Source organism: Pimephales promelas, chromosome 13 (genome assembly GCF_988280905.1).
Source record: "Pimephales promelas chromosome 13, fPimPro1.hap1.1, whole genome shotgun sequence".
Taxonomy (NCBI): domain Eukaryota; kingdom Metazoa; phylum Chordata; class Actinopteri; order Cypriniformes; family Leuciscidae; genus Pimephales; species Pimephales promelas.
This window is the reverse complement of record NC_142781.1, coordinates 19,099,933-19,126,527: the sequence shown is the minus strand read 5'-3', so window position 1 is coordinate 19,126,527 and position 26,595 is coordinate 19,099,933. Positions and strand designations below refer to the sequence as shown.

At 37.7% G+C, this 26,595-nt stretch overlaps 1 protein-coding gene across 3 annotated transcripts; it reads left to right on the top strand.

Moving 5' to 3' along the window:
- The first annotated feature begins 343 nt into the window (after positions 1-343).
- kita (KIT proto-oncogene, receptor tyrosine kinase a) lies at positions 344-25,286 on the top strand. 3 transcript variants are annotated; one of them, XM_089118568.1, is made up of 21 exons: positions 344-484; positions 4,937-5,194; positions 5,859-6,143; positions 7,125-7,264; positions 7,950-8,118; positions 8,417-8,603; positions 9,034-9,149; positions 9,662-9,776; positions 11,612-11,796; positions 15,220-15,326; positions 15,872-15,998; positions 16,473-16,577; positions 16,948-17,058; positions 17,142-17,280; positions 17,357-17,439; positions 18,266-18,396; positions 19,377-19,499; positions 20,991-21,102; positions 21,186-21,285; positions 22,008-22,113; positions 22,450-25,286. In XM_089118568.1, exons 1-21 carry the CDS (start codon positions 430-432, stop codon positions 22,621-22,623), a joined length of 2,928 nt encoding a protein of 975 aa, XP_088974694.1. In that variant the 5' UTR covers positions 344-429; the 3' UTR covers positions 22,624-25,286. The 3 variants fall into 3 exon arrangements, with proteins under 3 accessions (XP_088974694.1, XP_039548664.2, XP_039548665.2); XM_039692730.2 differs by having other exon boundaries at positions 5,856-6,143; XM_039692731.2 differs by having other exon boundaries at positions 5,844-6,143.
- The last annotated feature ends 1,309 nt before the right edge of the window (positions 25,287-26,595 follow it).

The following is a 26,595-nucleotide window of genomic DNA, read 5'->3' as shown; positions in this document are numbered from 1 at the left end:
GCTTTGATAACATTCCATGCTGGTCTGTAACAATTTAAATCCAATTTTTCGTTTGTGTTATGAATTTATAATTGCCAGATCAGCCTTATCAGTCACAGAGGAGTTTGAAGTTGCACAGGATTCTTGATGAATTAATTATAACCCCTTTAGTTATCATAGTTTGTTATGGACAATTCAGAGTTTCTTCTGACAAGCCACGTGTCACCCTGTGGCACTATAACCTCTTTTGTGCGTCTCAGGTATGACTAGTGCTATTACTGTTGATGTTACCTCCCTGTCCCCGCCCATGTTCGCTCGTCGTTCCGCATGACCCGCGCGCAGAGTGGTAGAAAACAACGCTGGCCCTTTAAGACTGGAGTGATCGCTCGGCTGGCGACCGAGCTGTATTATCGAGCTACCAACACACATGAGATAGATGGAATTATAACAATGGAATATCACTGCGTTCTGTTTACTGTTTTGTTGCAGTTAATCATCCAACCAGGTAGGATGAGTTTTTTTTATCATTTATTGGTCCTGCCTATGATCTCACAATGCTTTCCAAGTTTAGAGGAAATTCCAGAAAGTTGTTCATTCAAGACGTATAGGCTATTGCACTTGCTGTAGATGTGAGGCAGCCTTGTTGAATTATTCTTTATTACTATAATTCAAAACGGACATGCTACCATTCATATGTATAGAATAATAATGTAGAATAATGTCTGGACCTGTTGCTTTTTACTTTACTTACTAATCTAGATGTAGGTTCTTTATAGAATTACAATTTTGGTGTGCTCTCTTATTTTCCATCATAATGAATATCACTGTCCATAAGGAGCTTTCACGGTCCACCTTCTGCCAGTGCAGAACTCCTCTCTCCAGTTGAAAACTGAACCATTCGAATGCACGAGAACTCCCAGTGATATCCTCACGAATCGTATCATCTTCACTTGCCTTGTAGAGGCTCTACATACCATCAATTTAAGGGGTTAGGGGATCATTGAAATAAGATACTGATCCGGGGAGCGGCAGGTGAGAACGTAAAGTAAAGCCGATCCTCGCGCGCTCCTCTCAATTATTTATCACGCTCGCGCGTGTCCATCTTCGCGTCAAGTGTAGGAATCAAAGACAGGAATGCGATTGTTTCAGGTATAACCTAATTTGCGAGCGATGTGAAGGAAAGAGTGTTAACGCAAAATAAAATTGTACTTTGATAGGCTATTGTTAACTTTATATAGTTCAGATACCCTATGCCTATAACAGCTGGGTTAAAACTTGGGGCTTGACTCCGCTATGCAAGCCCTAAACCTCCCAATATATGCCAGGTTTAGAAAAAAAAACGGATCTTACAGAAACATTATAGCCTATAGCCTACCCTGCAACTTTTTCACAACCAAAAAGCGGCAAACTTCATCTGAGGAGGTAGCCATACAAATAGCTCAAGCATGTTAGGATCAGTAAAATTAAACAAGTCGCGGTGTTTTTTATTTTTTTTTTTATTTTATTTTTTTTTTATACAGATTCACGTCACGCTTATGTCTTCATAATTGTGTCGCCAAACGTCGCACGGACATATTGAGCCCCAAGCTATTGCAAAGTCATATGACGGTTCTTAAATGAGTACGGTTCATTTGTAGGCTACAGTTTTTAAAAGGTGCCTTAATGGGTTTTCATTTGCAGTTCTTTTTTATCTTATCCTACCAGCATGGATAGCTGTTATAGCGTAGCCTATGTAAATAATCGTCAACTCCCAAAGCCAGAGAAGTTGTTTTCATGCTGCAGCTTTAGTTTTTCTTTGCCTGCGCATGCTGCACCTTCTGGTCGGATCAGATGGTCTTTTGTGGTGCTCAGAAAGAAAAAGATGAGGGGCGAGACATTAGCTGGACTGCATCTGTTAACTGACCATGCGCATCACGTGTTCAAACTTTTATCCTTAAAACTCGTGCATGAAAAACAAACCGCTTGTTGTCCTTTCAGATGCTGCAATAAAGATGTTTTTATGTGACATATTTCAGTTTCCAAAAAAAGAGGAACATATATGCTATCTTTTCTTCTTTTTTTGTTTGTCTTTAAAAAAAAAAAATGTTATGTTCACTTATTTGAATTCCACCATAAAGTTAGAGAGAGACCCGGTTATGTAAACCCAGTTTTAAAGTGAGCGTGGATAATTACTGAACACATGCGGTTAACTTTTTCTGTGGTTTTTTTGGCATTAATCTGAAGATCAGCTTTGTAACGCCAGAGGGCTTCAGCGCTCAAGTGACTATTTTGCATCGTGTTTCTTCAAACAAATGGCGATGCGGGCTTTCACATAGTCTAACAGCCATGAGAAAATCATTTACATGGAAATATTTATAGGCTTGTTGACTGCATTAGGCATGGGCCTACACTAATTGAATGAAATATAGAAATTACTCCAGAAGTCAGTATTTTGGTGGGTGTCTGAATGGAGGTGGTCGTGCTATTTTTCGGGCGAGTGCCTCTTGTGGCTGACGGTGGTATCGTAAGTAACGAAACTACAAGTCAGATTTTAGTACTTTTATCTAATTTAAATATTGAAAAATAAATTGGTGTGAGTTACTTTGAAACAATTATGTTTTTAAACAGAACAACTAAAATAGTATTTTCTTGTAAAACATACTCCAATAATCTATTTATTTTTTTAAGTGTACAATTTCTTAAAAAATATATATCTATTTATATATATTAAATATTTAATAATAAAAGGGTGAGCAGAGAACATGCACAGATGTTTATAGTCAACATGATTTCACCACATCATGTGGATCAACATCTTTGCTGATCCTGGAACATCTTGAGGGACAAATTTGAGGGACAGTTTACAGCTTATGTGAAGTTTAGTTAGACTTACAACCACATGGTTTCTACATCAGTGTTATTCACCTATCATTTCCCTCTGATTTTAGTGATAATATAGGCTAAGTGTGTGTGTGTGTGTGTGTGTGTGTGTGTGTGTGTGTGTGTGTGTGTGTGTGTGTGTGTGTGTGTGTGTGTACGTATGTGCTTAAAGGGATAGATCACTTTGAAATGAATTTTTGGTATGTTTTAGCTTACCTCAAGGGCATCCAAGATGTAGGTGTCTGTTTAGTTATAGTTTCAATTTTGATATTTTTAGGTCAAACCGTTCGTGTCTATCAGTCAAATAATGGAGGTCTATGGTCACCACCTCAAAGAGCATGCACAGAGAAGTCCAAATTAAACATGATTTAATGACTCGTAAATGTAAGTACACATTGATGGCCTAAGACACGAAACGAGCAGTTTGTGTGAGAAAACGAATAGTATTTATATCGTTTTTACCTCTTGATACCGCAGCCACAAATTGCCCACGCCCTCAGATTGTTTGGACGTGGCTGTAGTTACAACAGAATAATAAAAATAATAAAAAAATAAAGGGAGCAAGAGTAAGCAGTGAGGTACAGGGCAAAAGTGCAAGTAAACATCTGTTTGGCAGGTAAAGGATTGCATGGATACTCAAAGATTATGTTGTAATAATAATGTGTGGTTCCTGGAAAGTGGTTAATACATTGGTTTAAACTGTCATTGCTTTCTGTAGTTTTGATGGATATAGGCAAATTAAGGCAATCCCGATTGCCTTTAATTTAACTTGGAGATGTGGGAGCAACTTAAATGTGAAGGAAAATTATTTAAAAAGGGGAAAATGTGTAAATGGTAATGTCTTCAAAATGTGTCCAAATATGCATATTTGCATCTACTTCTTTCTTTCTTGTTTATAAGGACCTTTTTGTTGTTTTTGTTTCTGAGAACATGCAGGACAGGGGTTTCGGGGGTATGCAAGGGCTTAGTTGCTTCAGGCTAAAATAAGATAACATGATAAAACTGTGAACTGTGGTTTAGCCTGATGAGTAGCTTGCCCTGATGCAAACTGTCACTCTATGCCACGAAAACGGCATCTGCAAAGTCAGGTGTGTTTTCCAGAGAAAACCCTAACAGAACAACTGTTAATGTTGACTTGTTTTCTCCAGTGAACACTGTCAACATCAAAATGAAAAATAATGCATGAAAGAAAAGCCAATTTATTACAAGACCAATTGGTCACGCACACACATAGCACCTAACTTTTCTCTGGTAAATATTTGAACCATGCAAAGAGAGCTTTTATCTAATTGCGCCATTTTGACATCATTATGAGTTTTTTTTTAAAAAGAGATGATGTAAAGGAACTGAATTTTCACTCAAGCTAATGATGCCTGCAAAATGACAGGATGCAAGATTATTAATGTTTGGACATGGATGCTCTGAAAAAAAACATGGACATTGAAAAAAGGGAGAAAAAGGCAACTATCCGTTGATAATGTAACTGGAAAAAACAAAAAAACTTAATGTCTGGTTTCCATTTTTTATCTGAAAATTGAATTGTGAAGCGTTACACGGACCCTATGGTTTAAAACACTAATCTGTTGCTTTTAAGCCTTGTTGTTGTATAAGGCAACTCAGCACTTTGAATGGAGAATAATGCTGTGCCAACCAAAAATTTTTGGAATATTTTTTCCCCTTGTAGACTTTTGTAGAATTCTTAAATCTCAAATTACCATTTCTAGAGAAATTAGAATGAGAGGAACTCGGAAGACATACGTTTTTGGATTGTTAGTTGTGAAACAGTCTATTTCACATCATTAACTGTCTTTTATGCAACTTACTTGAGAGGGATTTGATTTGTATGTGTGTATAAATGTGTATGTGCTTGGTATATTCTGTTTATCAAAGTTGCTGTTTTTTTTGCAAAATCAGTAGGCCCACGATAGTATACTGGCGAGTCAAAAGCATTTGACAAAATACAATGAAGCCTGCAGAGCTTCATAACTTGTCATGTTAACTTTAGAAATAATCTATCCTCTTGCAAGTTTATTAAACATTAAACCTCTTTATCTTCCAGCCAGCCGTGTGTCATGTTCACATTCTTGTTTCCTCTCAGGCAGGTCCAGGCCCACAATCACCCCAGACGGACCCTGGCTCACAGTACCACTGAACGGCGACTTCAGCTTGCGCTGCCAGAGCAACAGTTCAGTGCGCTGGATGAGAGAAGACCGTCCCACGCGAACCCTGAAGGAGGAACAAAGGCAGGGTCAACTAACAGTTCTTAAAATGAGCAAAGCAGGCCCTCAACACATGGGCAAATATTCATGCTGTGAGGAGACTGGTGAAAAGAGCTCCATCTATGTGTATGTCAAAGGTAGGTCAGCCTTTTGCATTTGGGAGTGCCTTAATTGGGTGTAGTAAATTGTCTTGGCTGGGTGACATCTCTGTACTGCCCGTATTTAAAGAATTATTGAGGAACCATCCTTTATGTGTATACCTTGTCTTGTTATACTTTCGTGTTAGTGCAGCTACTGTATATTTTATGTGTGTACAAGCCTGCTGGCAACAGTATATGTGTGACTGTATAGTATAGTAGACAAATTGGAATGTGTCAGCAACGTTACACTATGTGTTTGCATGATCTTTTAGTACTTTTTAACACTTTTTGTGCTTCATCTTTGTCTTTCTCTCTCGCTCTCCTTCTCTTTCTATGAACACACACTCCAGCATCTTCCTATGTGGTTCCATATTGTGCCAAAAACACACTTTAGATGCCCTAATCAACTCTCTGTATTCACCTGTTTCTTGAATGGCCTTTAATATATACATCTATGTCATGTGTTATTTCATGCATGTTCTTATAATCCCATAATAGAATCTTCAAATTCATCCCTGGAAGTGGACAGTTTTACATGATTTTGAGTTTTCACTTTCACTCTATTTGTGACACTCTTTCTCTTTCTCTGAGCTGCAATGTCATGATCTAAGCCCCATTGGTTGTGTTTCATTGGTTTTTGATTTAGCATTCCTCTCAGCAGATCCTGAAAATCCCTTCAGGAGGAGCATCGTGTTTGACATTGTTGCGGGAGAAGGAGAGACTGCCACGATCCCATGCTTGGCCACAGACCCAAATATGATGGAGTTGCACCTGCAGAAATGTGACGGACTGCCCCTTCCCAACAGTCTGCGATATTCATCCAGCATTGAGACGGGCGTGGTGTTGGAAGCTGTTAGGAAGGACTTTGAGGGATGTTACGTCTGCGTCGGGACTCTAGAAGGCGCCACGGTTAAATCCGGACAATATCTACTTACTGTTCGACTTGGTGAGAAAAAAGAGAGGCATTTATACATATTAGGCTGTCAATTTAGAGTCATTTTCTTGAACATAATGAATAAAATCATTAAGCATAAAGTTCCATCTTCCCAAGAATGGGCAGCAGAGAATGAGTTCAATCATCCATTCATGAATATGCTCCTGCATTCAAAGAGGATGGTATACGTACATTACCATTCAAAGTTTGGCACAAATGCGATTTTTTTTTTTTAAAGAAATTAATATTGTACTGTTTTTCAGCAAGGATGCATTAAATGAATCAGAAGTGACAGTAAAGACATTTATATGTTTATAATATTATTTCTAATAAACTCAATAAACAGTTCATTGAACTTTCTATTTCTGTAAAGAAACCCAAACCCAAATTTGGGTCAAATATGGACAAACCCAAATGTTGGTAAAATTTTAACCCAACTTCAAATTTCAATTTCAACTGTACATTTTTAAATGACATTTTTAACCCAACATTTGGGTTTGTCCATATTTGACCCAAATTTGGGTTGAAACAACCCAGCATTGGATCAAAGTTTCCACAAAAAATGTTTTCAACATTTGTTTCTCAACAATGTTTCTTGAGCAGCAAATCAGCATATTAAAATGATTTCTGAAGGATCACGTGACACTGAAGACACGGAAAGTTTTAAATTCGAACACTAGTTGATAATATTGCTGTGTTTTGTTTTTGATCAAATAAACGCAGTCTTGTGAGCATAAGAGACCTCTTACAAAAACATTAAAACATCTTACCAATCCCAAACTTTTCAATGGTAGTTTATAGACTGATTGATTAATTAATCGCCATATCATATAATCAGTTTGATTAAAAATGTAATTGATTGCCAGTCCAAATACAATAACAATTGAACACAGCAGACACCAGACATGTGCATGTCACCCCACTATACTTGTTCTTCCTTTCCCACATATTCCTGCTGCTAAGATACAATCCATAATACTTCTTTGCTTTTAGTTCCAGGTGCGCCTCCTCTGATCACACTGGCTCAGCCTCAAAGAGTGCTGCTCACCCAGGGGGAAAAGCTCTCCCTATCCTGCTCCACCTCAAATGTCAACAGCGACATCACAATCAAGTGGAAGGCTCCGCGTGGAGTGGTAAGACACAAACAAACCAGCTCTAACCTATTTACTGTACCTGAGCACACCGTGACCACAACACACACATAGATAAAGTACATACTGCAGGCTTTATTATTGTAAACACATCAACCGCTTTAAATCAATCAAGTAAAACCAATTTTTACGAAAGCATACAGTACTTATAGAAAAGCATACAGCAGGTATGGGTGCACATCCCAGTTAACCTACTTAATGTGCTAATGTGTTTATAGACTGAGTATGAGAATTGAAATGTTTGTATGTTTGTTCTTGATATTATGCCCAGAGGCAAATTGGACCTTAATTGATTTGTATTTGAATAGCAAACAGGATTTCAAGAATTTCAAAACGAAGTAGAATTCAACTCAAATTCAACAGACATTTTTAAATATGAAAAACTTTGAATGTTGTTTAAAGCCTTGTTTAAAAGTTTTGAGAAAATTTTGAAAAGATGGATAGATGGATAGACAGATGAATGGACAGGTCCTCAGTCTAGCATTGGCACCAGAGACTGATATTTGAGAGAAAAATAACATGCTTTGTTTCATATAAAGGTTATAAAAACAGCCACACCTACACATATAGACAACCACAAGCACTTTACCCAAGACAAGGTCTATGCCTCATCTCTCCAGAGTTGCTCAATCAGCTTTGTGTCTGTTTTCTTTCTGCATGTGCCAAGCAACCGTCAGTGCAGATGACCTCGCGTCTCCTGCCTGAGCCTATTTATCACGTGAGGACCGCCATCCTAAGCCTGGGGTCTGTGACGATGCAGGATGCGGGGAGTTACAGCTGTGAGGCCATGAACGAAAGAGGGACCACTGCAAAGTCGGTCTGGGTCGACATCTATGGTAGGTCTCTGTTGTTTCAAACACCATTTTCGATTTTAAAAACTATGGGTTGCACTCTTTTTTAAGGTCCTTGTTAACTACATATTTTAAGTACCGAACAATATTAATGAACAACATGTGCTCACTATGTAATTAGAGTGAGTGTTTGAATTAGGTTATTTGCATGTACAGTAGTTATTACTAAGTACATGTAACACTTGTAATAAGGACACTGACATAAATGATCAAACAATCATGAGACTTTTTATTAAGACTGTTTCAAAGGATAAAATTATGTTTTATGTGTTTGTGTGTGTAGATAAAGGCTTTATTAACATAACAAGTGTGAATAACAGCACCAAGAGAGTGCGCGCTGGAGAAAGTCTGTCCCTGCGTGTGGTAATGGACGCTTACCCGAAACCTCATTCGTTTTCCTGGAGCTACAGTGGTGTAAAACTAATCAATACTACTGATCATGTCATTACCAGCCGGTCACAAGGGAATAGGTATGATTTTGTAAATCAAAAAATATTTTTTTTTACTCCTAATATTTATGGTTTTTCATATGTTGCATTTGCTAAGGATGTGCATCATATTTGGTACCATATCAGCTATCAGGACAATATTAGTTTTTTTATTATTATTGGAAATATTCGTTGATATTGTGCATTTAATTGTGGTGTGTTTTTAAATTAAGATCATCTTTGCCATCATGTAACGCTCAGTTATAATTAATTTCTAAAAACACTAATAATTGAAAAGCATCTTCAATAATTTTTTTTTAATACTGTGCATTATGGCCCAAAATAATTATGGGCTCATCAGTATCGACCAGAATTTCAATACTAGTGTATCCCACATATTGTGCAAAATCCACATGTTATTCCAATAATTCAATGAACTGAAAGATAAGTATTTTTTCTCTTTATTCAACAGTTACACCAGCGAGCTAAAACTAGTGCGTCTCAAGGTGTCAGAAAGCGGCGTTTACATCTTTTCATGCTCAAACCGAGACACAACTGTCCATCAAACCTTTGAAGTCCATGTCATAAGTGAGTGAAAAAATGTAATGCAAATGGCAAATATTTGCACTTTCCACTTGCCAGAAAAGTGTGTAGAATGTATGTGATTATGACTTTTTGTGCGTATTCTTGTTCAGTAGTAATCAGTCATATTTCTTGGGCATTGTGCGGGAAAAATAACTTAATTGTCTATGTAAGACCCTGGCTTAAAACCCACTTACAATAGTAGAGGCAATGTAAGAACTTATATGAAAGGACTGGCCTTCAAGACTGCAAATAAGACCTTTTATTGTTATCATTTATCCTCAATCATTTGCTTTTCAATTAGAATTATTGATCACGCTTTATAAATGGATATAATTTTTTACTCAAACAGGTCTCCCATTCAACCCACATTTTAAACAGTGAAATATTTAATATCTGGCATTTTAGGTAATTGAATCAATATTTTAGAAAGCAATCGCAAGTGAGACAGCTGTACAAACACCCATCCCACAAATCAGAATTGTAAAACTGAGCCTGAATTAATCTTTTACTGTTAGGTAAACCACAGATTGTGTCCTATGAGGGGCCGATTGATGGACAGGTGCGCTGTGCTGCAGAGGGTTACCCCACTCCTCAGATCAAGTGGTATTACTGTGACCAACCCCATTCCAGGTACGTGGCTTTCTACAGCTTTGTTAGTTTCGAATACACCTACAATTTTGGAAAAGTTCCTACAATGGGTTTTCAAAATTAGTGGTACCTCCCTTTAGCAGTGTGAACATATTAGCACATATTGTGATAGAGTGTGGATTAGTCACCGTTAACTTGATGTTTGATGATTGGACAACAAAGCTTTAGCCTATTATTGACGGGGATAAGCAATTTGACTCTGTCATGTTTGTGACTTCACAAAAGCGATTGGTTGCTATCAGTCATGTGACAACACCTGACCGCATGGGAACAACCCGCTCCTATGTGGCTGTTTATTCTTGGATATTAACAGTGTTGACAGAACACCTTAGCACAGACTTAGATCATAAGCTTATCCAATCAATTCCTCATGGTGATCAAATCCGATCAGGATAAGATGACCTGCTTCAATTTGAGAATACTGTACAACCATGCAGTGCAATTTGTCTTTTGATCTTGTTTGTGTGCTGCTTGCTTTATCTGTCACTGGTTTGGTGGTTTTCTCAGCATTCCACTGTTGATGAGAGGTTTCCATCATGCTAAACAAAGTAATTAACACGAGCACTCAACAAGAAAGAGATGAATAAGAAATTGAAACCCAGTTGAGATTATTTTTTCTTTCCCCTATATTAAAAGCTACATTTGAACTCAACTCAGTAGCACTTTATTTTGAGGAGAGCCAAAATAATTGAACAAAAAGGAAGCAAATAAATCAAAGCACTTGACGGCAGTGCATTCCATCTGATGTTTTTCTTTTATTTCCATCATAGATCCTGAATGCAGCGAGAGATTCTTATTAGTATCCTTAGAGCTTAAAAAGTTATGTCTCTTGATATGCAATGGTGCTTAAAATTTGATCTTAAGATCTACATGAAATGTAAATTGACCCTACATACTCCTGGTGGTTTTGTGAACAATTCATGGGTACATTTTACTCCAAAGAAAAATGTAAGGCATTAGAATATTTCCTCAAAATATATAAATAGGTTGCAATGGGCAGTTAGTTTGACCTTGAAGCAGGGTTATTATCGTAAGGGGAAAAAATTGTTAATTGAAATAAAGTTGTATTTAACTAAAATATAAATATTACATAAAATATTCTAACTAACTGAAATAAGTTGACTCATTAAATTTACTAACTGCATATAAACAAAAACTAAAATTGAAATAAAAACTAAAGAAATCCTAAAGTAATATTTAAATATAAATAAAACTAATACAAATGACAAATTTACCAAAACAAATTAACTGAAAACTTAAAATGAATACTTAAATATATAAATAAAATCTACTTCATAATGTTAATAAAAACTATAGTTGTATACATGAAAATAAAATAACACTGCTTTAAAGGCTTTGAAAAAAAAAGTAGGCCTACTGAATACTGTTGAAAACTTTTTCTTCTAAAGTGTAGGAACTCAGAAGCGAAGACCAGGAGACTTGGTTGTATCTTCTTAGGCAAGATTTATTTCTGTTGCATCACTGTAGTCTGCTTCATCCAGAATTCTTAGTCAAGTCAAGTCTAACCAAAACAGTATACATTGTGTTTTATATATATTTCAAGGGGGATGGTTAAATAGAGGTGGAGACACTGAAACAAAGCAAATGTAAATGCATGAGGCTAGAGACAAGAACTCCAAGACAAACAGTCTCAGTAAATAAAATAGTAGGTATTCAAACTTGCTCAGCAGGAGGTTTTACCCAGTGAGACCCTTTTATACAGTGTTTCTTGTAAACAGTTCTATGAAGTAGGCTAATAACATGTTTTTGAGAAGTGCAAGATCAATAATTTACGACTGTGTTGCATGTTTCCTCAGGTGCTCTAATTTGATGAATGCCACTCAGGAGGAGGAGGATGTTGTCACTGTAACCATGACAAGTCCTCCCTTTGGGAAAGGCGCAGTGGAGAGCCGTCTAAACATAACCAAGAACAATTATGCCACCCTTGAATGTGTGGCATCGGCCAATGGGGAAATCGTGTACACTCTGTTTTCCATCAGCGGTGAGCAAATAACTTCCCAAATCACGTACACACACATACACACCCCAGTACATCCCACTTCAGACATTAACTGAAGACTCTTGTTTGTAATTACTAAGTCTCAGCCTCAGATGACTCCACCTACATTCTGTTTGCTTATACCCTTTGATCCATACTACTCTCAAAACTGGAAAGCACTGTCATTATCAGCAGGATATAATCTGGTTGGCTGATTTATGCAACTTCTGAGAGTTAGGGGACATTGATTGCAGATTTTTTTTATTTAAAGATCTGAATATATCTGAGATTTGATTTTATGAATTCAGACACTGCTTCTTTGTTGGACCTTTGCATATCGTACTCGTTTACTATCGTAACCTGGGTTCCCTGAGAGTGGGGAACGAGTATTGCATAGCTATAAGCAGTGGGGTAGCGTGGCCGGGGGAAACTCCTTTCCCTCAAAATTCTGAAGCTTAAAATGTAAAACGCATTTTGCAGCTGCACAGATTACACAGTGAGTGTCTAGCTCATTCATTGGCTGTGCAGCGGCAACTGCCCATCCAGTGGCATGGACGCCTCCAACTTGTGAGCCAATGAGCTAGCAAGGGGGGCGTGGTCAGAGCCAATAAAAGCCCCCGAAATAGCCATTATAGCAGGTTACATCGACTGAAGCGACATACTGCAATGCTACTCAATGCAACCGGACACACAATACTCTTTCCCTACTCTTAGGGAACCGAGGTTACGATAGTAACCGAGTACGTTCCCTTTCGAGAACGGTCACTTCGTATTGTGTAGCCATATTTAGTGGGGACGCCATGTAAAAAGATTCACAGAGTAGCTGGTTAGCTAAACCAGCGTTGAGCCGGTCTAACCTGACAGCGGGCATCAGCCGCGGGATGGGGCTGAGAGGCCTGCTTGGCACTGCTTTCGTTTGCGGAGTAGAGGGCCTGGGGCCTGCTCGAGGTTGCTGAGCAGGATGACCTCTGTGAATCTCTCCGAAAACCCCTTCACCGCCAGGCCGAAGAGGCCGGAACTGGAGACAGTGGCGTAGAGGAACACCGTTCTGCAAGCATCCTTAATGTCCGTGAGCATGAGCCACAGGTGGCGCTAGAGCACGACCATGTTAGCCATGCTCCTCCCGATGGCCTACGCAGTAGCTTTGGTAGCCTGCAAAGCTAGGCCCGTGGCACTCCGTAAGTCACGGAAAGACTTGGGTTCCGGGCAAGTCGTGTCCATGGATTGGAGAAGCTTGGCTTGGTAAACCTGCAACACCGCCATAGTCAACTGCGAGGTCAACTGAGTCCGACCAAACATCCTCCGAAGCAGCAATGGAGAGGCTGTCAGGGCGGGGGGGGCGCTGGTCTTCCTCGAACAGAACCGGAGATGGTGTCTGGGTAGGAGAAAGCAAAGCACGCGGGGACATGGCTGGCATGAGTTCGCTAACTTACATTCTGTCAGGTTGACGCTGGCTGCGGTGCTTCTTTTGCCTCGGCCGAAGTAGAGCGGGAAGCGGCGTCGTCATCTTGCGAGAGAGCTAGCTGCGACCACAGCGTCGGGAAGGGCATGCCGTCACAAACCGAGCTACCCCCCGGCAGAAGTGGAATGAGACCTTAGAGACCTCGACCCAGGTGCTTCTGGTTTCCGAGGAATGGTTAAACAACCAAATGAGAGGCTGTGCTTCACACCAGCTGTGCTTTGTCTGCTGGCTGCATCTTTTTTAAGGAAATCTAAACCAGCTGCCAACTTGCAGATCACCACTCCTGCTCCAGCTCAACCTGTGTAGGCAGACTTTCTGGATAAGAGATATGCAGACTATTTTATAAACAGAGGTGCTGAGTTTTATCCCTAATCTTGTTTCTTTTGTAAACTTAGCATCACCAACTGTTGGGGATTATCTCAAGGGTTTTGGGGGGTTACGTTTTGGTTTGTTGCAAAACACCAAGTTTTTCCACCCCAGTTAGTGAAGGTAATATTTTTAAAGACAGAATGGTTAGCAAAAGGTCATCCACATCCAGCTTACATTGTATCTGGTACATTTTGTTTTTGTTTTTTATCCTTTCTTTGTTGAAAGTAGTTCACTACATTGCCTGTTTGTGCATTTTCTCAACTAAATTATATATATATATATATATATTTTTTTTTTTTTTACAAAAATTCTAGTTGAACGTTGACCTTTTTGTAGAGTCCATCAGGAGTTGGACTGGAGATTTTCAGGTTTGAGAGCATGAATTGACTCCATCTGCCTCAGGAAAGCCTGTTAGGTGATGTGAGAAGTGGTTTAGATTCTCAAGGTTTAGGCTGCAGCACATCTAGGAAAACCAGTGGGACAATGAGCCTTAGGCTAGACTGTTAAAACTGTTCGACCTCAGCTGAATGAGATGCACCATAACAAAACACTTTTTTTTTTTTGCATGTTGGTATCTGGGAGGGATTGATGGTATGCGTGTATGTAGTGGGATGATAGATGGATGGAAGTGGAAGATAGAGAGGGAGCAGAAGAGGACTGTAAAAGCCAGTGGCAGGTTTACATGGGATTACTTCCTGCAGAGTCTGCATTCTTTGACTTGAAATGGAGAGAAAGCTTCTTATAGCTTAAGAGCTTACTACACCGCTCAGAACTACGCAGAAAAACAATAACACAACACACACGAACACATACACACACATGAACACACACACACACACACACACACCCACACATTGCAAAAAAAACACATAGCTGTAGTTTTAAAATGTGAAAGAAAATTGAGTCAAAAAAAAATCTCCAGTAAAGAGTTTTACCTCAATTTATTAGTGAGTATTATTCACACCTCATTAAATCCAAGCACTTAGGACATAATTCAGAAGTACTTATTCATTATTTTTGATGGGTCTTTAATGTTAATGTATTATAGGTATTCTAACTGTGTAAATACTTCTGTTTCAACGTCTGTACTAAGTGTAATAATCATTTTTTATTTCCATTAATTCTCTGGCTCAAGTCCCAAGACAAGCATCAGATCTACTGTGTTTTTGTTGTTGTTGTTGTTGTGCTAACAGAATTGATCCTCAGGGATGAGCCTTGTGTATTGATTATCCGTCGATGCCTGTAACAGATTGCCTTCTTTACGCAGATTTGCAATCAAAATCACAATAAAACATTCGTTATGTGTAAAAAATCTAAATTACACTTAATACATTTTAAAAAATGACAACATTAATAATATATTAAATAATTTTAATGACCCTAAATTATATCCAATATGAGTTAGAAGTAGGGATGTACAATATATTGGCAACATATTGCTTATTATCAGTATTGCACAATCTTTAATTGTTCTAGTATATGTTTATGTTATTAAATATTGGTGCATCCCTATAGTTAAAAGGAACACATTTGTGTTTTACTGTTGATGGAGTACATGTGTTTCTAATGGCCGCTGAATGCTTTAATCTTTCCAGAAAACACTGTTCCTCATGAACTCTTCACACCGTTGCTCATCGGTTTTGTTGCCGCAGCCGTTATCCTTGTTCTCGTCCTTATCGTGCTGTCCTACAAATACATGCAGGTAAAGTGTCAATTGTTATATATAGCTTGTCTTCCAACACATAAAGTTTATGCATGCTGACTCACTGAGGTGTCTTACTTTTCACCCTATTATAGTAATAAATATTAAAACCTATTGTTATTCAATAGCGTAACTTGTTTTTGGTTATTTGATATTGATATTATGCCTGATCCTCAAATTCAACGTAATTTACCTGTCACACCCTCTCGCACTTCAGGGAAACTCTGAAACAATATAGACTCAAGTAAAAAAAAATATATATATATTTACTTAGCATGTCATAAGACCTGATGCTTCACCATGCAGTTTCACACTGTTGCACAGGGGTTGTTCACATTTGTGTTTGAATAATTTATGTGCATTTACACTAAACTTTTATTAGTGGACTCTGTTTACTTTTGTCTATCAGAGCACCTTTTTACACTTGCAGTTACTGGATCTAAAACGGTTGTTTTATGCTTGTCTGGCAACGCCGCTCATTGTTTATGTCTTCCCCAATCCCTCTTTCCTTCTCTCTCTCCCTCTCTCATTTCTGTCTCCAACAGAAACCTAAATACCAAATACAGTGGAAAGTCATAGAAGGTATTCATGGAAATAGCTACGTGTACATTGACCCTACCCAGCTCCCATACGACCACCTGTGGGAGTTTCCCAGAGATAAGCTGCGTTTTGGTGAGTGAAGTTCCTGAATCGGTCTGATTTGACTTTTCCAAAGCATCTTTCCACTTTTTCTCCCAAATTCTTTTGTTTATACGCCATGTTTGGACATGGTTCACCAAAAAAGCATAAAAACCTTTTGAATTTGAAAAAACATGCGGATTTTCATTGACTGTTCCATGGTTTATTGACACTGATAGCTAGCGTGCCTTATGTCACGCGGCAGTAGTATCATATTTTCCCCATGAAGGAATAGCCGTATCCGTCAACAAACAGGATCCAACAGGATCTAGCATATTACGCTTCCCCACAAGCCACACCTCCTTGATTCAAAAACAAGTTGATGTTCCAACTAAAAACTGGCTTTGGACCAGTTTCCAGGCTGATTTATTGATTGTAAACAACTTTATCAGAGAAAAGTGAAATTCATCTGTTCATGCTGTAGCCAAGTCAATTTTCTGAATCAGTTTTGTTTCCCGGCATCCCCAGGAAAAACTCTAGGATCTGGAGCATTTGGGAAGGTGGTGGAGGCCACTGCTTATGGGATGTCCAAAGCAGACACTGTGATGACCGTAGCTGTGAAGATGCTCAAACGTGAGTGAAAAGCAACAGAGACCATGTTCATAATCTTGAAATACGAGTAGCACAGTAACACCAAGGCGTGTTTAACCAGCGTGTTTATTTAGGCAAATAAGGCAGTGTGTAATGACACACCAGAAAGTATACAAACATGCACGATTCGAAGAAAGGAGGTTAAACATTTCCAGTAAGCCACAATATTTGGTTCCCTGAACATTCTGGGAATCATGTTGGTTTATGGCTTTAAACAATAAAAAGAATGTTCTCAGAACAGTTACCAAAAGGGAGCCATACACTAACAATAGGGCAACATTCTTTCTGTGTATTTTGATGTATTACTTGAAAGAAATTGTGATGATGCATTTATTTGTCTTTTTTCCCACAGCAAGTGCCCATGCCACCGAGAAAGAGGCTCTAATGTCTGAGCTGAAGGTGCTTAGTTATCTTGGCAACCATATTAACATTGTCAACCTGCTAGGGGCCTGCACTGTAGGAGGTGAGAGGCTTAGGCTAGATATTATTTTCCCAGGTTTGTGTGTATAGGGTTGTTCTTCATTACTGAACTGGTCTGTTGCACAGGTCCAACGCTAGTTATAACGGAGTACTGCTGTTTTGGTGACCTGTTGAACTTCCTGCGCAGAAGGAGAGAATCCTTCTACTTCTCTACACTGGGAGAAGACTCTTACTATAGAAACATCATGCTGCAGCCAGAACCAAAGTAAGTATGATCAATGCAACTGTGAAAGTGTGAAGTGCTTTTGGGTTCACTAAAAAGAGTTAATGTTTGATCACAGTGAGAGCAGGAATGGATACATGACCATGAAGCCCTCTGTATTGGGAATTCTGTCCTCAGAAAACAGAAGATCACTTAATAAAGGTTGGATCAATGTCTTTTCTTGTCATCTCGTCCCCTTGGAATTATAAGGTTCTATCTGACATTTTTGTCAAAATTGAGTTATTCACATTTTCTTATTCTGTGGCAATTTATTTACATTATGTGATGTGTTTTGTACATTTAGGGTCCCTGTTATTTTTATGTTTGAAACAAACATGTTCCCCATACACATTTTCCTATATGGAATGCAAAAACTTTGAAGCTCAATATCTCAAAACTGCTCAGAACGCAGATAGAACCTTATAATTCCAAGGGGACGATCTGTTTTCATGTCTCGTTTCATCTTGTCCTATGTCTTCTCTTCTCTTGTCGTGCCTTTAATTTTTCTTTCCTCCTGTTTTTCTCTATCTATTTGTCTCAGGCTCTCATCTTGTCTTGACTCTTATGTCTCATCTATTCTCCTTCCTTTCTCATTTCTTTCCTGTTATCTCCTTTTCTTCTTGTCTTTTCTGATCTCATCTCTCATCTCATCTCCACTTCTGTCTCTCTTCTTATGTCTTCTCTTTTGTTTTGTCCTTCCTTCTTTTCAGTTGTCTTCTCATCTCTTCTCATGTCATCTCATCTCTTGGTCTTGAGCCTTTTGATCTCATTTCATCTCATCTCCTCTTGTCTCATGCCTTCTCTTTTTGTCTTCTCTCTTGTCATCTCATCTCTTTTCTTTTCTCATTTCATCTGGTTTTGTCGTCTTCTATTCTTGTCTGTTTTCGTCTTGTCTCACCTTGTACCTTCTTTTCTCATCTCAGCTCTTTTGTCTCATCTTATCTTGTCCTTTCTTGTCTATTCTTAACAGAATTTGTCACCCCTTTAGGTGACTCATATAGCGATACGGATGCCGTCAGTGAGATTCTGCAGGAAGATGGCTTGACTCTGGACACTGAGGATCTTCTTAGCTTCTCCTACCAAGTAGCCAAAGGGATGGATTTTCTGGCATCCAAGAATGTAAGTGTTTTTTTTTTTGTGTGTGTGTGTGTGTGTGTGTGCGTGTTGTTTTTTGTCCTTTTTTTTGCATCGTTCTTTCAGACGGATAGTGAGTTTTATATTCCGAGTGTTTGCAGTAATCCCATACTGCAGATCTTCTCTCTTTTCCTCTACAATGCCACTGGCTCACATTCCATTACCTCTGCCCAGTCCTAGATCAGGTTACACAAAGTCATGGACAAATGCACACAAGTTGTCAAGCACATGCACACACTCATTCACAGAGGGTCATGCCGAGAAATATCCCATTTCCCCTCCTGGTCAGTAGGTCCAGTATTCAATTTAGTGGAAGGAAACTAAATTAGTCCTGCTGTTAAGTGGGCATGTGAGTTTTCTGTCAGTGAATGCATTTCAGCACCTCAACGCTAACTTAGAATAATGGTATGTTCAACACTTTTTTGCTAATGAGGTTTTGTATATTGGGATTGTTATTGTAAATATGTGACAATCCTGACATATGAAAGCAATATTTAGCAAAACCTTAACAAACGAAGCCAGTCCACTTGATGGTCATTTTGTTAGTGCCTCCTGGACACTAAATTCTATGCAGGTAACAGGCATACAAGTACAGCTTCTATCTACTTGAATTGCGAAAGGCAGAAATCACAAAAACTGTTTGTCAAGATTACGTTTCAAAAACATATTTTCAAATTAGCAATTTAATCTGACCACAGTTGTATCGTAAAATTTGCTTCTTTTGCTCAAATCCCGATAAAAAACAAGACATCCATTAATACAGCCAGTTTCTCCCATTCATTTTTCTACAGTATAAGTGGTCTGACTCCATCCCTTCTACTGTCTCTGCTTTACAGTAATACATAATATATACTATATATATATATATATATATATATATATATATATATATATATATGTGTGTGTGTGTGTGTATGATGGCAAGTATTTCTTCATGTGTGTTTATTGTATGTGTGTTTGTGCAGTGTATTCACAGAGACCTGGCAGCCAGAAACATTCTCCTCACCCAAGGCCGAGTGGCCAAGATCTGTGACTTTGGACTAGCCCGAGACATCACTACTGACTCAAACTATGTTGTTAAGGGCAATGTAAGTATAGACTGTCATTAAATGTGACATATAAACAACTTTAACCTTAACTTTATTTTATTTGTAGATTTGGTAACACTCTACTTGAAGGGGTGTGCATAAGACTGACATGACACCTTCATAACCATGACCTGACATCTGTCTTGAATATGAAGTGAGGTTTATGCATATTTATGATTACTGTCATTAAGTGTTTTTCGTTTAATAATGACATTTTAAATGCAAATATGACATTGTTCAAGATGTCTTTTTTAAGACATCTTGACATAAACCATAATATCATCATAACCTGTCCGTGTCTTTGTCATGACGACTCAACTTGACATAAAATTAAGTTAAACTATCAAGTGGTTGGCTTTGGCTGTCATTGGCTGTTATAACTGTGTCATGAATATTTTTCGAGACCTGAACTACAGTGGTACATATTGAATTTGTCAATAAAAAGTTATAATGGCTTCATGACAGCCAATGTCAAAACCAACCACATGACAGTTTAATGTAATGTTAAGCAATAAAGCTAGGTGGTTTCTTAAGTTTGATAATTAATCTGCTATGTCATATTTATGACAGGTTGTGTTGTCTTAGTAATGTCAAGGTATCATAACAAAGACATCTCAAACAATGTCATATTTGCATTAAAATGTCATAAATGAGCGAATGGCACTTAATGACAGTTGTCATTAACATGCACGAAAGCTCCTTCATATTCATGACATGTGTCATGTCATGATTATGAAGGTGTCATGTCAGTCTTATGTACACCCTTGCAAGTAAAGTGTTACCGTAGATTTTCCCACATTAATTATCGGATTAAGTGAATAGTCAAGCATAGTCAAGCATAGTTTTCTTGCGTGATGCTTGCCAAGAAAAAAAGAATGTGTAATCCCTAAATAAGACATTTCCTTACAATTGGAGGCTTTTATTTTGCTTTGATGCACTGCTAATGGCTGTCATCCAACAGTGTCAAACCCCTCTTCTTAAATCTATTCCGTGGGTGTTTTATCCAAAGAGCTTACTGTGAAATACAAGAGCTTGTATTCATGTTAATGTCTTACAATGGCAAGAGATTGATGCAAAAAAAGTTGATAAATTTTAAAACAGTTGATATATTTTCCAGAATTTGCATAAAGCAGAATGCTAATGTTGTCATTATATTCTACTTCTCCATTTGAATCCTGGATTCATGGTCTAAAAGAAGCCCAAAGCAACAAACAGTCAAGCAAACTTGGACTACAGCGTTGATAGTCTTTGAGTCCGTATTCTTTTTGTATATTTATTCTGCAACCAAGTCAGGTATTGTCAATCTACCGCTTGCTAGCTAGAACAAGACTATACTGTATGAGGTTTCCAAGCACAGCTTTTGATAGTAAATTGTTTCAATGGTTGTCACAGACTGAATCCTTCAAGTGATGTGTGTTGAAATGCATGCCTTCATGCTCTACCTATGTTGTTAAGGAAGGAATGTATTTAATGAGGGTATTCTCTGCACAGGCCCGTCTTCCAGTGAAGTGGATGTCCCCCGAGAGCATCTTTGAGTGTGTGTACACCTTTGAGAGTGATGTATGGTCTTATGGAATACTGCTGTGGGAGATCTTCTCCCTCGGTAAGTTCAACTTATCTCATAATTATTTTGACTTGGCATGATATACTGCTTTTAATCCAAATATTGGTAATGTGCGTCTTTAGGGAGTAGTCCTTACCCGGGCATGCCTGTGGACTCCAAATTCTATAAGATGATCAAGGAAGGATACCGAATGGAGTCGCCAGAGTTTTCCCCGAGTGAAATGTAAGACTGAGCTTTAATTTGTATATTTATGCAGCATTTTTACACTAAATCAATGTTTCAAGGTTATTTTCGTAAACTGAAGTTAAGACATTTTTGTAAACTGAAATAAAATTGAAATTTCAACTTAAATGAAAAACTAAAACGAAATGAAACTAACAACAATTACTGAATACTAACCGAAATAAAATAACAATTAGCAAAAATAAATAATTGTTTTCGTAATAATAAGCTCTCATCCTGTAAATCACGTTTTTCCATTGGACTTCATTTTTCAATTTAAATTGTTTTATTGACAAAGTTCGGGAGGAGCACGTTCAGATTAAATTAAACCTAATTAAAGGAGCCGTATGTAAGATTGTGGCCAAAACTGGTACTGCAATCACTTACTGTAGAGCGGCGTATCCTTCCCCCAATGGGTATGGGTGTAACTATGAGTATGATATTAAAATAAACAATAGACAAATAGCATAAATGGTTCAATACCAGAAAAAAAACATTTGAAAGATTTCATCCATAATATGAATGAGTATGAATGAATATTTTTTACTTTTAAATGTTTGCATTTGTTTGGTTCTTTGTTCAATCTCAAGCAATTATTTGTTTTTTATTATTAGAGGTTTGCATGAGTTAACTATAAACTGCAAACATTAAACTTTGCTGCAATTAAATGTCTTTAACAGGAAGTGTTCTGTTTACCAGCGCCGCTTGTGTTGTTGTTTCAGGTACGAAATCATGCACTCATGCTGGGACGCCGACCCCTTCAAGAGACCCTCGTTTACCAAGATAGTGGAGAAAATCGAACAGCAAATCTCAGACAGCACCAAACATGTATGTATCTTATTTTTATTTTATTTTTTTTAGACCACACAACATTGTAAACATGGATCATCATTTTTTTTAATCTATTAGTTTTTTTTAAGCATATTGAAAAGGCAGTTTATGCAATGATTTTAAATCATTGCATAAATTAGATTTTAAATTAGATAGATAAATTAGATTTTAAAAAATTTTCCTTTTTTTTTTTTTTTTTTTTTTTACTTTATACCACATGACAGTATTAAACCAATGTGAAAAGGAACAGTACATTTCTCAGAACTTGACAGTAGATTTTTTTAAATGTCCTTTTGTTTAGGGTTGACACTACATCTCCTTTCTCTTCTTCAGATTTACTTAAACTTCAGCTCCAGGTTGCCTGTTGCTCCAGGGCCCCATGAGGAATCCAGTTCTCCTGTCCAGCGGCTAAACTCAGTAGGCAGTCACAGTACCGCCACTCAGCCCCTGCTGTCCAACAATGATGTCTTCTTGGAAGGGACAGGTCCACATCACCCTCCAGTGTGAAGATCTGATTCCCAGTAAAAAGCAGGCATTCTAACAGATGCCATTCATCTACTGGGACCCTTCGCCTTAGCTAAGTGTCATTGTAGCTGTCTGACATGCATGAGGACTTTGGGAAACACTGATCAAAAATCTCTTTTAGGATCCAAGAGCAGTCGTATTCTTTCCGTTCACATTTCACGCAGATTGTGTATATAAGCCCTCCTGCCAGAAAGGACAGTGATGGTGTGCTCTTCTTTTACATTTCATGTATTTATTTGGGGACATCAAACTTTTTGAGACAGCTAATAATCAATGCTGGTATCATCCCATGGTACTATATCTTCAATGTGAGTCTGCAGGAGGACTGAACTTTTTTCTTTTTTCTTTTTTTTTTTGCTTCTTTTGCTAATTGTCAAGTCTTTACAAGTCAAACAGGCTGTTTCAAGTCAGAGACTAGATGAAACCCTGATAAACAATCTCTGGAGTCTTGACATTCAATTTGACATGATATTTTAGCCAAAAGTGGTATTTTAAGATATTGTAACACTAATGTGTTGAATATGTCAGACTATCAGTAGTAAAAGAGCCTGGCGTGAGAGTAAAATAAATTCCAATAAATTCATAAATTCAAATATCAAACGCAAAAGGCCATGCTATTTGGTAATATGTATAAGCAGTAATAACCCTAATTTGGCAGCATTGTCATGTTGCTGCACAAGCCAAAAACAAGCTACTTGATGCATGTTGCATTTGGAATAGTGTTTTGTCAGTTGGCAGCTGAATCTGTAAGTAGTTTTAAGTTTAAATAGACCAAATTAAGGTACATTTCAGTTCGCTGTCAGGCAAGGTGTCGAGACACGAAGAGGTAATCCATCAAAGTTCATTGTTTACTTTAAACACTCAGCGATATTTTGATTCCACAGCAGTATTATATTATTGGCTTGTGTTGTATTTTCCAGAAAATGTCATTTTGGACAGCAAAATTATTCAGTCAAGCAGTAATTCAAGCTTCACGTATCGAACTTTTAGACAGTGTTTCTTTTAGGGATCACTTTAAACAGTTTCTTCCTCTTCTCCTGTGTGTTCTAAGGAAAACATTTGTTAAATAGTATACTTATTTCATTTGTTTCAACACACTTGTTTCAAAATGCTTATTTGAGTAGTTTTTATGATGTGGTTCCAGAATGGTGGACTGTAGAAGATCAGTAGCTTCGGTAGCATTGGTCCTGTTTTTTATTCCAGAAAAATATGGGAGTTATTCCACATTTTATCCTTCATTAAACTGGAAGTGTAGTGCTCTTTTGTATATTCCAATGGTTTCCAATCTAGCTTCTGTTGCGTCTAATTTTGTGCAGAAAAGTATGGTGGGGGTCTGGTAGTGTTTAAGGAGAGCTTTCTTGTGTTTGTGGAAATCGCGGGTTATCATTTCCTACAGACTTGACTCAGTTACTCTGACTTCTACTTACCAACTGTTGTGCCTGAAATGTTTTCTCTGCTGTTTAGCCAATGAGAATCGTGCTGTTGAAGGTTGAGCCAATAGAAAGCTGCTGCTGCTGCTGCTGTGTAGAAATGGGTGCCAATGGCTTCTTGATCTCTGTAGGATTAGCCAATGAAGGAACTGCCAATAGACGGGTGGCTTTTAGACCGGGCAAAAAGAGTGGCTTTCTGTTACTTAGATGAGCCAATAGGATTCTCATTCCACTGCCAAAAGGAAAGATCGCAGAGTATGCGTCCGAATATGAGCTACGTACTGAATCTGAATGAGTCGACACACCAACCGCAGTAGGCTACCCATAGCTGTGCGAACATCAGTAGTCTGGGCACTCAGTCAGTACGGTAGCTCGTTTTCCAGGTCTCCCTCTGTTCTTTGTGTCCAGCTGCTTCCTCCGGCGGATGTCTCACTTCCACAAAGACTCAGCCGGGGAGATCCAACTCAGCCCGTATCCCATCTCCAGCGCTCCTTTTCGCCACACTGGGACATTGTTCCTGTTGTGCACTGGCTTTTGCTTGCATTTGCGCTAATGAGTTGTGCGCGTCTGTGTGAGCGTATATGAATGTGTAAATGCAGGTCATTTGCTGTTAAATTACCAGAGCACTGATGGGTTCCTCCAGTAGAACGACTGTAGTTAATGAACTTGAACAGAGATTGTCTGATTTATAGAGCTGGAGCAATCGATGTTCAGCCGCTACATACTGTTCGCTCTTTTCTTTAATGTAAATAATATATATACATATATGTGTAAATCAAAATGTTGCTTCTTGTTTTGTTATCACGGTACGATCTCTCATGTGCTGCATATATTTTTGTATGTTACAGTTATCTTCTGTCATTATTTTGCCTCTTGATTCATTTATTCACAAGTGCAGTTTTCAGACACACCAGGTACAGTTGGTTATATATTTAATCCATTTATATTATATTCAGCGTTGCTTGTCGATTCAGTATTTTCAGTGTTTGCATTATTGATGAAAGGAGGAACACATGAAAATAAACACAGACTGTCCAGGAATCCCATTTGTGACCGCATAGTCACTATATGCATTTTGAAATGATTGAAAGGTGTTTTGCCCCATAAAAGATTGTTTAATGTATTTTATTGTATATTTATTTTACATTTTTAATTTTGAAGACAAATGTGCAAATCCTGTGTGTAGCTCAGTATGTAAATAAATAACTGAAACTATGAATCTCGCAATTGTTAATATTATTTGCTTCAAGGTTGTTGTTGTTTTTTGCCGTCATGGAGAAATATTATTGGTTCTATAAAAAAACATAAATACATAAATTAATTAAAAAAACACTGAGACTTGACTTTGAAAACTAAATGTTTTTGAAAAAAATAAATAATTGAAATTGAAAATAAATTACAGGTGTTTTCGAAAGATCTTGAAAAGTAAAAAGAAGTACAAAATACTTAAAAAATGTCCTTTTTAAAATGTTACTATTTTATTCTGAAAACATCATCTATAACAGCATCATCTATTGACAGCCATCATTTTATGAATAAATGTCTCTTCAGTGTTTATGATGAGAAAATTCATATATATATTTTTTTTAATTATTTTTTTTCAACAGTATAAATGGGTCTTCGTTATAAATGAAAATATTCAGCCTTATAAATGCTGCTCTCATATTTTTGGAAAAGTAATTTTCAGTAAAAAAAATATATATATATACTTTTAACAGTGTGTCCCATTTTAGTATGTTCTTGAAATAAACACTACCAAATTTTCAACCAAATGATTTTGGGCCATATTGTCAGCCATCTGGGTGAGCATGCAGTACAGTTTCTGCAGATTGCAGCAAATGCAACTGTCTTAAGAAATTATGTCTTATTTATGATTATGCCCAATGAGCTCTAAAATATATTAAAACCATGTGGTCTGAGACAGGGACTGTGCTGTTTTGGCTTTGATACAGATCTGGACATCTGTTTCTAATGGGCCACAGACTTGAACGCACGTTACGAGTTTTGTTTAATTTGTTCAGTTAAATTGTTATTTGAAGCCCTTAACACTACAGTTGGTTGAAGTGATTTGTGTATATTTTGTAAGATCTTAGCTGTGCTCGGTACTTGTGCTCTGTGTTGTCTTGAAGACAGCTCTCTGAGCTTGTGAATCCCAGCACAGTCAGAGTTTATTGTTCACATATCTGATAAGAAGCAAAGGATTTCCCACTATTGAAGAGGACCAAATATACATAGTGAGTCAGCAGCACCTGAGGACTTCACTCACTCCCCAGCCGAAAGAAAAAGAAGGAATAAGTGAAATAAAGATTTACAACACAACACAGTTTTGTTGTGAGACAAGAAACGCCTACTTCACCCATTTGCATTAAGCTTTGTATCTTTAGAAACCCAGTGATATTTTTTGAATGGTCATGGTTTATTCCCTTATTTTCCCCTGAGATGGGAGAAATACTGTAAGGATTTAAGTGTTTTACCTCCTGCTTATTATGACGTAAAAATCGTCATTTTGTATCATAAAAGCAGG

Bases quoted from the DNA above. Each gene is read 5' to 3' on its own strand.
- kita (XM_039692731.2), top strand. From the start codon at position 430: ATGGAATATCACTGCGTTCTGTTTACTGTTTTGTTGCAGTTAATCATC. The intron at 15,327-15,871 runs GTAAAGTGTCAA...TGTCTCCAACAG, and splicing joins TGTCCTACAAATACATGCAG to AAACCTAAATACCAAATACA. The intron at 17,440-18,265 runs GTTGGATCAATG...TCACCCCTTTAG, and splicing joins CAGAAGATCACTTAATAAAG to GTGACTCATATAGCGATACG.